General features: G+C 39.0%; 1 protein-coding gene across 14 annotated transcripts in view; it reads right to left on the bottom strand.

The window, feature by feature from the left end:
• Positions 1-3897: 3897 nt before the first annotated feature.
• Positions 3898-12619, bottom strand: part of IQSEC1 (IQ motif and Sec7 domain ArfGEF 1) — a 313774-nt gene continuing 305052 nt past the window's right edge. For 11 of the 14 annotated variants that reach the window (XM_079964974.1, XM_079964973.1, XM_079964967.1 and 8 more), the window contains 2 exons: positions 9799-9848; positions 3898-8354 (listed from right to left, as the gene is read on the bottom strand). In XM_079964974.1, coding sequence (XP_079821100.1) covers positions 7764-8354; positions 9799-9848 — 641 coding nt within the window. In that variant the 3' untranslated portion in view covers positions 3898-7763. The remainder of the gene's footprint in view (positions 8355-9798; positions 9849-12619) is intronic. The other 3 variants (XM_079964970.1, XM_079964972.1, XM_079964971.1) reach the window with 3 other exon arrangements.

Consider the following 12619-nt stretch of genomic DNA (forward strand, 5'->3'; position numbering starts at 1 on the left):
TTGGTCACCTCATGAGAAGAGAAGACTCCCTGGAAAAAATCCTGATGTTGGGAAAGATTGAGGGCACAAGGAGAAGGAGACAACAGAGGATGAGATGGTTGGACAGTGTTCTCGAAGCTACTAACATGAGTTTGACCAAACTGGGGGAGGCAGTGGAAGACAGGAGAGCCTGGAGTGCTCAGGTCCATGGGGTCACAAAGAGTCGGACATGACTAAACGACTAAACAACAAAAGTCCAATAACACTCTGTTGTCAAGGTGAACTTTTTTTTTCCTTTGGAGGACTGGGCCAACTGCATCAGTGCCTTCCAACATTGTGATTTGGAATAAAAGTAGGTTGCCAGCATCTTTGCAGGATGATGTTCAAAGAACCACCTCTCTCTTCACACCCACACACAGCCTCTCACATTGGTTGAGTATGAGAAAAAGGAAATAATGTAAAAATATTTGTAGGGACACGTAATTAAAAAAAAAAAAAGGTAGGAATGCAAGCTGAATTAATATTTGTCTCTTGTGGCCGTAACGTAACTTGGAAAAAATACAGCCTCATTCACAGGAAAAGGAAATGAAATGATTTCATTGCAGTTTCTGAAGATATTGATGTAATTATAAGACACAGTAATATTTTCCAGATGAAGAGCCAAATGAGTCTATGAAGTTGTTTCACAAAATGCTCAAAGCTTCTAAAATATCACGATGACATTTTTTTCGGTTCAAAAAGCGCACTGTGTATTTACAAAATGCAAAGCTTTTTCAGCAAGATAATGAGTGCTTGTTACTATAAGTTAAATTAAATAGTTCAAGTGTTACAACAATGCAATTATCTTGGTGCTCCAGACAGAGCTTAGCACAGCCTCTGAAAGGCTGGAACAATTATTTGAGACACTTCATGCAATATTTGTTCAGCGGTTCAAATTCAAAACAGACACACACAAGGTGAAGGAGAAAATATGCAATAATACAACCACTCCAGTTCAGCCTCTACAAATAATTGCTGCATTATTTTCCTGGAGACTGCCTCCTGACTTAAGTGACCTATTTCCGACGACTCTGGGATGGAAGTGCCTTATAGCACTTATTCAGTCTCTGTGTAATGTGAGGAATCCTGCCAGTTCTGTTCCAGCCTTTAGAGATCGAGAGATCCACACCATATATTTCAAGCACATGGTTTCCCCCAAAGAATCCTGGGAACTATAGTTTGTTAAGGGTCCTGGGAATTGTAGTTCCATAAAGGATTCATTGGGGGAAGTCACATGCCTATGGTCACACCCATGGCATACATTTAAAGCTCATGGCTTCCTTCAATGAAATAATGGCATTAGCAGGAGTAAACTTACAGCATTTACATCTAGCTCTAAATTTATGGCAGGTTTAGTTTTGTATAACACCCTTATAACTAGGTTCACAGAGTGGTTTGTGTAAACACTGAAAATGCAAAGTCCAATCCATATAACTTTCATAACAAACTCTAAAACCAATTATGAAACAATGACACAATGGAGGCAAACAAGCATTAACGTTAACAGCTAAAAACAATTTAAAACAAGTGGAAAACCAGAAAAGTTTAGTATAAGAATCTGAATGTACTAGACAGATTTATTAATAACTTGCCTCATCATCGTTGTCAGCAATAAAAGGCTTGGTGGCTTTCACTGGGTGTTTTGAAGACTTCCTGGCCTCCTCTTTGGAGCTGTTGTTTTCCTCTCAAGATACTCTTCTGGTTGTGTGTGTATGCCTACATATGCATGAATGTACGCATTGGTTTGCAGAGGTTCTTTGTCTTCCTCAGTATCTTCTCAAACAATCTTGGTAGCCGTATCCGCCATGTGGAACACTCCTGTCAATTGTCAAGGAAACGAACAACTGACTTATAGAAGACATCTGAAGCCAGCCCTGGATAGGGAAGTTTTTAATGTGTGATGTGTTACTGTGGTTTTATAATTTGTTGGAAGCTGCCAAGAGTGGCTAGGGAAACACAGTCAAATGGGTGGCATATAAATAATAATTTATTATCACCATCCAACAATGCAGTTTTGTTCTAAGCAAGATCAAGATTTTCAGTGTCTTCAATCCATAATTCCATGTTGAATGTACATGGTCATTGAATAATTTAAGTTGTGAAGATGCTCTGATATGCACAAACAGAACCCACTGAAGCAAATTAAAACTACTGTCTTCTGGCACCTTTAATACAGTACAGTGGTACCTCGGGTTAAGAACATAATTTGTTCTGGAGGTCTGTTATTAACCTGAAACTGTTCTTAACCTGAGGTACCACTTTAGCTAATGGGGCCTCCCGCTGCGCCGCCATTTCTGTTCTCATGCTGAAGCAAAGTTCCTAACCCAAGGTACTATTTCTGGGTTAGCGGAGTCTGTAACCTGAAGCGTCTGTAACCCGAGGTACCACTGTACTAACAGATTTATGGTGGAGTAAGTTTTTGTGGACCACAGTCCACTTCATCAGTTCTTTTTCCTGAAACAATCCAGCATGGCTATCCCAACAGAAATGGAAACAAATGGGGTTTTTATTGAAGTGGGGTCTTATTATGTAATTGGCTTATTCATTTTAACACTGTCTGATACCTGGATTGTTGTTTATATTCTCAGCAAAGTCATGAATGTACATGGTTTTCCTTTCCAAGCATCTTACTTGATTTCCTGCAATTTACACTCCAAGGCTCAATTAATTTTAGTCGGTGTTTGTTATTTTATTACAGCAGTCAGAGGCCAGAGGAGTGTTTCCTTACAATTTAAGCTCACACTCATTAGGAAGCTTCATGCTGTTAACACAATGGCAGACCTGGTTTTGATCTGGCATTTGTATTCTGTTAACTTACTCGCTATATAATGAGGAAATGCAATGCCAAACGTGCTCCAATACTGCGTGTACAGAAATTGGTTTCTAGGTGACAGGACTTTTGCACCAAAAGGTTGTCTTAAATCAGAGATAATGGTTGGCTAAGGGTGGTGTAGATTTGGGTGGAGCAGAATAAGCAGAGGCTTCATCTGGACAAAACAGAAGTACTGTGCCATGGGTGGGAAGTAGTTTCGATTACTGCCATGCATTCTGTGTGGGGCTTCCATTATGTCTGGTCTGGATGCTGCAACTAGTGCATAATGCTGTAGCCAAAGTGCTGAGGGATCTGCACAAGCTGCTGTGAGCCAAGTCAGCTTTAAGGTCTTGTTACTTGTGTGTAAAAGCCCAAAACAACTCTGTACCAGGTTACCTGAAACAATAATTTCCCCTCCCTTCTCCAGTAATGACATGTCCCTGTCAACATTTGATATGGTTTGTTGTACAAGCCAACTCCTTAAACTTAGGGTAAGGAACCTGTGGCCTTTCAGGTGTGGTTGGACTAAAAAACTCCCATCATCCCTGATCTTTGGCCATAGTGGCTGCAGCTCATTGGAGCCCAACAGCACTGGGAGGGGCACAAGTTTCTTACCTGGAGTATATTTTTTGTTTTACCGCTTGTATCCTATGGATTGTGTAAGACCACATTCTAAATGAGAGGTGGCTAGCCTGTGACCTTCGAGACTCCCATACTGTATACTGCAGTATGCAGACCATCCTTGATCATCAGCCATGCCGACTGCAGCAGAAGGGGATCCAACAACGGCTAGAGGTCACAGGTTAACCGCCCCATAGGAAACCATTGATTTGTCTGTCCTCTCCAGCTGAGACATAAACAGTCCCAATTTGAGCCCAATGCCTCGCCTGTACAAAACAGGGCTATTTGTTTCTACCTTTTGCATGCGATACTGCAGTGGTGTTTTTTTGTTTGTTTTTGTTTTAAACAACACAAAATGAGATTTCCAAGAAGTGAAGTGGCATAGTAATTTTATTCATTTAATATGAAAAATATAAGTGCAGTTCTACAAAGGATGAGAAACTGAGTGAGTTCAAAGTGATTTATTTGATTTCCCACATAATCACAGTTATAGTTTTACAACGATAAGGTCTGATACTACTTACAAACAATGCATATTAAAATGAAAGCACTCCTTCCTTCCCAAGAGTTACAAAATGGTCTGAAGCCTCCCATAACAGAAGCTTTTCATGAGCATGATGTTTCTTGAGGTCTTTTAACAGTCTGCATTCAAGACCTAATTCCAACAGTTTAATACAACGCAAGGCTGGGATTAAAGTTCCTAGCAGGAGACAGGTACTGTATGCAACCTGAAAGTGACTGCAGACTTATATTAATACTAATTTACACACTATGTACAGTTTAGAGAATTAGCTATTCTCCCTACTTGGTCCTGCTTCGCTATCCTTTCCCTCCCTCAAAATTTTATCTTATTATTGGTCAAGTTTTTTCTTTAACTATATACACAATTACTCATTTTTGCAGGCAAGATGTGATGATATTTTACAACGGAAACAGCAAAATGCATGCTTAACTGCAGTAAACACACAGCTTTATATGGAACAGCAAGTCAACATGTAGAGAGTCATTGTTTAAATAGCTGCTGACTGTCTTTCAGCTCATTTTAAAATCAAGAAACAAGAGGCTTCTGCTGCATGCAGTGCTTGATGGGAAAATCATTCTACAATGTTATGCTTGAAGACTTCTTTTTAGCAATACAAGACGTACATTATATTAGGATTACTTTTTTTTTTACATTGTTGTACATTTCATTCTTAACTTAAAAGGATTAAAACAAATACATATTTGACGTTGTCCCAGAAAAGATATTATTGCAAGGTTATTTAGTTTTTCTTTTAACTTCAAATTGTTGCTTTTACCTAAGCCATACTATTCATGGGAAGAAAGACACATGGTTCAATAGTGTTTTGTGTGGATTTTAATCAATACGGAAAAACTAAGAAAAGCTTTCTGGTAACTACTTTTCCCCTGCTGCATGCTATAAAATTTATTTCCTCTTAACTGCACATAGAAGCTAATGATGATTGCTGTCATTTTCCCAATCTAAGAGAAACGGTTCTGTACTCTTGGTCTATAAAAGGGATTCTGGCACCTTAGACTGCTCCTCTAAAAAGCAGTGAAGTTTTGAAAAGTAATGCTGGTTACAGGATGTTCTTATCGAAAATACTTATGGGGGGGGGGAATGAACCTCCTTCGGTATTCATGGAACGTTGAGATTCATGCACTTCATGTTTCTAACGCATTCACTCTACTTATATGTTCCATATGCATATGGCAAGAAAATGAAATAAATAATAGTAATATATAACCTTCATTTTACGGAATTCATATGAATCATATAAGGATGTTTGTGTGTATGTGAACTTAAAACAAGCAACAGTATGGGAGTTTAAAACCTTACACGGGGTTCCCTAGGGCATCCAAATTATATAAATAGGTGGGCAACACTAAAGTGCTTTTGTGTGTGGCCAATATTAATCCGTCAAATGCAAAGCAATGTGGTTGTCCAGTGAATGTGTTTTTGAGTCTGGTTCATGCAGAATATTCAACGAGTGACAACACGGGGGGAAGTATCCCACCAGCTACTTATCTTTTCTGGAACAACTTATAAATTACAGTTAGACTCTACTATTGGTACAAAGGTCTGAAGAAAAGTCTACATATTTAAATATGTCATTACTTTACTTCAACTAATATAAACAGTAACACTGATATATTTTGCAAATATACAATATGTAGAGTGTAGCTTTAATACTATTAACATTAGATGACATGCAGACAGTTCTATTATCCCTCATAAGGACAAACAATGCTTAAACTGCAAGGAACAACAAGCCTCAGGGGGCTGCTGAGATGAACCCTCTTCGGTAATCTGCCTGGATGACCATCAAATTGACTTTTATTACTTTCATTTCATATGTAGTTAATTTATGGGGGGGGGGGGACAAAACAGTAAGTATTGCACGCGTAGAAAATAACAGACAAATTTAAACAGCAGACTAAACTCTAGGTGGTTGTTTTTGCTGAGTGGAAGTTAACAGAAGTAATTGGTTTTTAGTTTTGCTGGTAATCATGATATAATCCATAGCAAGAAGGAGAGGGAGAGAAAAAACAAAACAAACTGGAGACATCGGGAATCACCAATACATAAGAGTCATCTTCATGTATCACTTCTACATTCCGAAGCAACACCGTTTTTGTGTTTATTTGTTTTACCCATCTCTCACTGGAACTTTTCCTTCCTCTTCTTTTAAACCACATTCACAATTCTGCTGGTGTAGTTCTGCAGTTCCTTTTGTTTCTGCCAGTTAGATGTACAGTCCTTGTGACTGGGGTGGCTCAAAATGCTGAAACTACAAAGTATTCTCCATGTATGATTTCTTTCTTTTTTTAAAAAAAATTTTAAAAAATAGGATTTAGGGGGTACAAAAAAATCGCATACGGATTTGCGAATGACTCGTTACAACACATAAGCAACAACAGCACAGTTGGCTCTTACGAGATGTCTTGCGACTTAACTGGACCATGACAGTTTGAGCAAAGACTCAGCCTGCTGAGTGCTGGGATAAACTAACAAATGTGATGAAGAAATGGCGAGAGAGTCCTGCTGCCAGCACATGGCTACATGGAATTACAGTTATAAAAAATCTGTACTAAAATAAGCCTTCAAGTTTCAGATCACTTTCATATGGAAAGGCAAGCCTGAACCGCAGTCTATTTTAACTGAGATAAACTGAGTAAGTTATGGTAAAGTGGCAATGTGTCTGGAAAGGGATGGATGCTTCTTGTTTTAAGGTCTGAGATGAATGTTTATGCCGTGTACGCAAGTACCTTCCATTTAAATCTTCATGTGAGTTTATTAAAACATATATGAATATAAAAGAAGAACTATGGATTGTGTAAGTTCACAGTTATCACAGCCTTTAAAGTGTCTAAGAATCTGAGTAACCAAAAGGTAGAGACAGCCCTTAACAAAGGGGGTCTCATGTTGCTACTGTATAGTTACTGCATCTTAACTAGTTTGCTTACCTGAAATAGTAGAACAGTTATAATACTGATTAAGTATATTATCTTGTTAATAAAATAAGGATTTGTACAAAGCAGTATTTGACTACAACAGCTAAATGCTATGTTACTTGGCACACTTTGCAATGATTGCTTAGAGATATTTTTCAAAGTCCAGAGAACTTTTAATGAGAACACTGAAATGCCTGGAATTTGTTCCTAGTTTTTTGGTCTACACTTTCATTACGCTGTTCAACTACTGTACTGCCCTTCTATCAGTAAATGGAATTCCTGGTAAAGTATATATTGCTAGCTTTGTGGACTGCAAAAGTTTTGTTGTAAGCATAAATGTTAACTATACAGTATATATATATATATGTATATATTTATATATTTATATTATATAAAGTTTACTTACGTACTTTCATCAACCATATGAGGTCTACTTTTTTTGCCCATTGACAATTAAGGAGCAAGAATGCAACACTTGGTTCTATTTCATATTTTTTTTTCCTTTTATTTTGAGGTTATGTTTTCATTATGCATTAAAAATTGTCATGGGGGGGTGGGTGAAACAAAAGGTAGCATAATTTTTTTCAGCAAGCAGCATATTTTCAAGGCTACTGGAGAAAAGGAGGGAGAAGATCACCACTGAGTTCAGTTGTATGACCAGCACTGATCAAGCTAACATGAGTTGTTCTATTGAATCCTTAAGGCAAAGGAGTCAATTAAGTTGTTTCTGGCTTGTGTTTCATATTTATTTATTTATTATTTAAAAAAAAAAAACAACCATTCCAGTTTTATAGGCTGCTTCTGCTTCCTGTAAGTGCCTGTCTAGAGCTACAATTACTGGCAGAGGAGTTTGGTTCTAGACTATTGTGCTGATTCCGCTATGTTTGGGCTTAGTGCTGGCTGAACTAGAAGGGGGCACCGGCTGGCCGTGGTGATGTGGTGCGTGGGAAGAGTGTACGGGGTGAGGAGCGGGTAATGGAGGATGGGGGGCATGAGAATGTTGCGAGTGGGAATGCGGTATGTAAGAATGCTGCGAATGCGCTACATGCTGCGAGTGCGGCACGTGGTGGTACTGGTGTGGGTGCTGGATATGCTGGGGTGGGTGGTAGTGGTGGTGGTGATGGTATGGAGGCGGGTTCTGCATGTGGCAGTACTGAGAATGGTGGGTGTGCACTTGTGCCTGGGTCTGCCCCTCCGCTGGCCCCGCATGGTGCAGGGCGGAAGAAGAGTGCTGCGAATGCTGCTGATGTGAAAGTATAGGAGGGTGAGGTGGGTGCTGTGACGGGCCAGTTGCTAGGTGGCCTTGGGAAGGCTTTCCCCTTTTACTACCAAATAAGGACCCTAGTAGTGAGGAAGAATTAGGCATAGTCTGGTGGTGAGGGCGAGATGGACACTCTCGGGTTGATGTAGCTCTTCGGCGCATATGAGGACTGCTAATGATGGACCCCTAAAAAGAAATTAATAGAAATAAAAATTAAAAAAACCTTAAAATATGTGTAAAAGAAAAAAGTTCACAGCGACCATCATGTTTTCCTTGAAAGCTCATAGGGATAAACTGCTGTATGACCTATAGGAGATGTCTGTCTGTCTATGACCTATAGGAGATGCCTGTCTGTCTGTCTGTCTGTCTTTCTGTCTGTCTTTCTGCCAATTTCTTCCTTTAAGGTACAGGTGAGGTGATGCTAGATATGACCCAATTATAGAAAGAAGTGATTTTTCTTTTTCTTTAAAAAAATGAAAATATTGACCAATAAAAAGTAATCACTAATCAGTGATTAAAACCTTTTGATCTGATTTTAAATCTACATTTTTTCTTATTAAGATATTATAGTCATGTGATTTATTTCTCCCTTCAAGAACAAATATATACATGTCTACAGTTACAATGAATTAAACTGAAATAATTAGCACACTGTTAACATTCAGATTTTGTGCTGCGTTTTTCTCTAACATTAACTTTAAAGTAGACTGCTTCTATTTTGAGATGTAGAAAGTAAGTGAGCTATCACTAATAGTGTTAGACTGAGACTACGCTTGTTTTTCTTTATTGGTAGGTTTTGTGCTTTGTTCCCACATCTCCTGACCTATGGCCCAGTATTTCCTGCTATTTAGCTGTTGACTATCTAGTTAGTCTGTGGACACTTTATTTTCTTTATGGACAGCTATAGGGACATAGCAATGGTGAGGCATCGTGTGCTATATGTAGACTGTAGTCTACCTAATTCAAACACACACAGACATCACACACACATACGCACGCACGCACACATGCGCGCGCACACACACACACAAATCTGCAGGTTGAATTCAAAGACATGAACAGTATATAAATGGTTTGAAGATGAATGAAATCTCATGAAATCCACATTGAATTCATCCGTCTTATTTGTTTTCTTTCCCCATGCCCTATCTATGCAATTCCATGGTGTCACGACTGCATACATTTCGCAATTTAACTCGAAAAATAAGCAATGTGAATGGCTGAGCATGACGTCAGTAGCTAAGTTAAATATCAAACAGCACCAACAGTGTACTGTGTAACAAATAACCACTGGGCCTTTAAGCAGGGACCAGACTGAAATGGTGGCAAGAGGGCACATCATATTCATTTAACCATGCTTGCAGGAACAGAAGGGGACGAGGTTAGCTGAAATAATAATAATTAAAAAAATGGTACTTGGTCTAAAAACAAGCCAGAAGTAGTAGTAGTGTTGCTGTTTTCTTAAATAAATAAATAAAAATCTAAAAATACGAAGTGAGTAGCCTTGGCATGCATTTTTATTTGAGGCAGGCAGGTTGTATGTTAGAAGAAAAAGAGCAAAAAATGTATATAAAAGAAAGGTTTGAAATGCACATCACATCCAGCTAGACATCAGTAACTTCCTACTTACTTCCATATTGCTGTCTAGCGATCCTGCACTGCTGCGACGCCCACGCTTGCCTGCCCAGGACATGCAATACCATAGATTAGAGACTGAGACAAGACCTGGGTGATCAACAGCCGCCTTCGCTGATGCATTGTAGGATCCTCTAGTGGGGTCTGGAGATTAACTTTGCATGTTGTGATAGGACAGGAACTGAAACTATACTAGTAAACATTTAAAGCACAATCCTGTACATGATTACTCAGAAGAAAGTCCCCACTCTGTTTGGCGGAGCTTGCTCTTAAGTAAGTGTGCTTAGGATTCTAGCCTTAGGATGCAATTCACATCCCACTGACGTCAGAGGGGAAGCTCCCACTTATTTTATTGGATGGAACCATTGGAATTTAAAGCTTCTCGTTTAATTACATGTCTTTCTCAACTGTAGTTTATGGGGGGAATGCTTGTGTCTGGGAATCCTTAATGCACTCAGTAGATGATATACTGTACAATACTTGTATTAAAATGGCCTTCAGTGGGTAGGATTTTAATAACTGTTTTTATATGTATCAAGTATTTCTTAAATACCGTTTAAAAATATTTCAGGCACTGCTGCAGTGCAGTCCTAAGAGTGCTTATTGAGAAGGTGCACTGAGTTAAACTACTGCAGTCTTAATGTCTCCAAGGATGGGATAGGCATTTTGTCCGCATTTCAAAGTTTTAGTACTTGAAATTATAATTATTAAGATACAATAGTGGATTTCATATAACATTCTTCCATGGTAAAACTAAACTTAATTTTATGTAGAAAATTTAAACTGCAGTGCCATACCTATGGTGAGATTGTGTTTGTCAACTGTGCAGTGCTTACACATTTAAGATATAGCCACAATTGCCTACTGTTTATGGCTTTGTTTTTATAAACATGTGTGCTCAGATCAGATGCCAGATCTTACATGCAGGCCCCTAACTTGGTGATTCATATTCCTAAATAACTTATTTTGGCATCAAAATGACAGCATGACTGGCCAAAGACAGTACAAAGTACTCTGATTTCTAAAACTTACTACTCGATGCAACTTTTGAGAATGTACACTGAAATAAAAGCAAGTATGGTTGGTATGTTTACTTATGGACTAAGCAAGTATAAAGGTTTTCTGTTCTAGTAACAAGCCATGTAATAATGTAGGATCATCACTGCTGGATCAGGCCAAAGGCCGATATAGTCCATCATCCATTTTTCAGTGGCCAACCAGATGCCTACTGGATGATGCCTACAAGCAAGACCTGAGTACATTCTGTTTCCAACAGAGAATGGCCAAGCATGGCTAGCAGCCATTGATAGCCTTACATGAATGTGTCTAATCTGTTTAAAGACATCCACGCCAGGTACCATCATTACATTTAGTGGGAGAGAATTCCATGTAACTATGTGTAAAGAAGTACAGTGGTGCCTCGCAAGATGAAAAGAATCCGTTCCGCGATTCTCTTCGTCTAGCGGTTTTTTCGTCTTGCGAAGCAAGCCCATTGACGGCTTAGCGGATTAGCGCTATTAGCGGCTTTTAGCGGCTTATCAACTTAGCGGATAAGCAGAGAAGCGGCTTAGAAAAAGGGGGGGGGGAGGAAAAAAAGTCGGAAAAACTCGCAAGACATTTTGTCTTGCGAAGCAAGCCCATAGGGAAATTCGTTTTGCGAAGCGCCTCCAAAACGGAAAACCCTTTCGTCTAGCGGGTTTTTCCGTCTTGCGAGGCATTCGTCTTGCGGGGCACCACTGTACTTTCCTTTGTCTGAATCTTCCAACATTCAGCTTCCTTGGATGGCCCCAATTTCCAGTAGTATGAGAGAAGCCTATCCACTCAATGCATAATTTTATACACCTCTATCATGTGCCCTCTTTCCTTGCCTTTTCAACAGTAAGCCCAAATGTTGTAACTTTTCTCCTCAGGCAAGTTGCTCCAACCCTTTGTTCATTTTGGGCTCCAGAACAGTCCAGATAAAATAAAGTAGCTCTAGAGTAAATTAATCATAATTTTAGTAACTAGAGTTTAATGATGAAGCCCATTTCTTAATGGAGACTTGAGTTCTTTACATATTTTCAAGGTATAAAGGGTTTCTTAGTTTCCTCACAAAAGTCACACAATTCCCTCAATGCTCTAACAATATGAAAAGCTCTCTTTTTCCATGGTGAAAAAAACAACACAGCTTCATGACAGCAACCTTTTTCTATAGCCCCTTTCGTATCAGGTTTTGTAGAGTTGCTTGCCTTTTCTAAGCGCTTAACACATTTTATGGAGTAATGTTTTCCAAACTATACTTAAAGGCTGCCAGAAAACATACAGCACTGCACTGAACATGATTTCATATGCCAAGAAGGTGTGTATACTTCTTAGACTCTACATTTAATAATACATATGTCAAAGTATTCTCTACCAGCCTCCCCCAAAAAGGGACAGAGGGCAAACATCTCTTTTGATCAGAGGAAAGTAGGTGAGTGTTAGGGTAACATGATTGCAAGCCCTCTTCTGTAGGGGAGTGGGCACAATTCATCATCTCTCCAGACTTCTACAAAAATGAGCAACCAAGCCTGTGAATTTTTTCAACACACAACTCTAAGAAGCAACTTAATTTCACTTATCTTCCTTTTTTCTTTTTACCCAGAGCTGCAGATTAGTGTGGCTCCCTTCTCTATAACCAGTCCTTGGGCTGATTAACATTCTATGGCCTTTTAAATGTGTTGGAGGGAGGGGGTTTATCGGTTTGCTTCTGTTTTAATATGTAATTTGTGTTATGTTGTATTTTTATGTTGTGAACTGCCCCCTGATTTTCAGATGCAGGCAGTATAAAAATATTA

This window comes from Podarcis cretensis (assembly GCF_951804945.1).
Source record: "Podarcis cretensis genome assembly, chromosome: 2".
Classification (NCBI taxonomy): domain Eukaryota; kingdom Metazoa; phylum Chordata; class Lepidosauria; order Squamata; family Lacertidae; genus Podarcis; species Podarcis cretensis.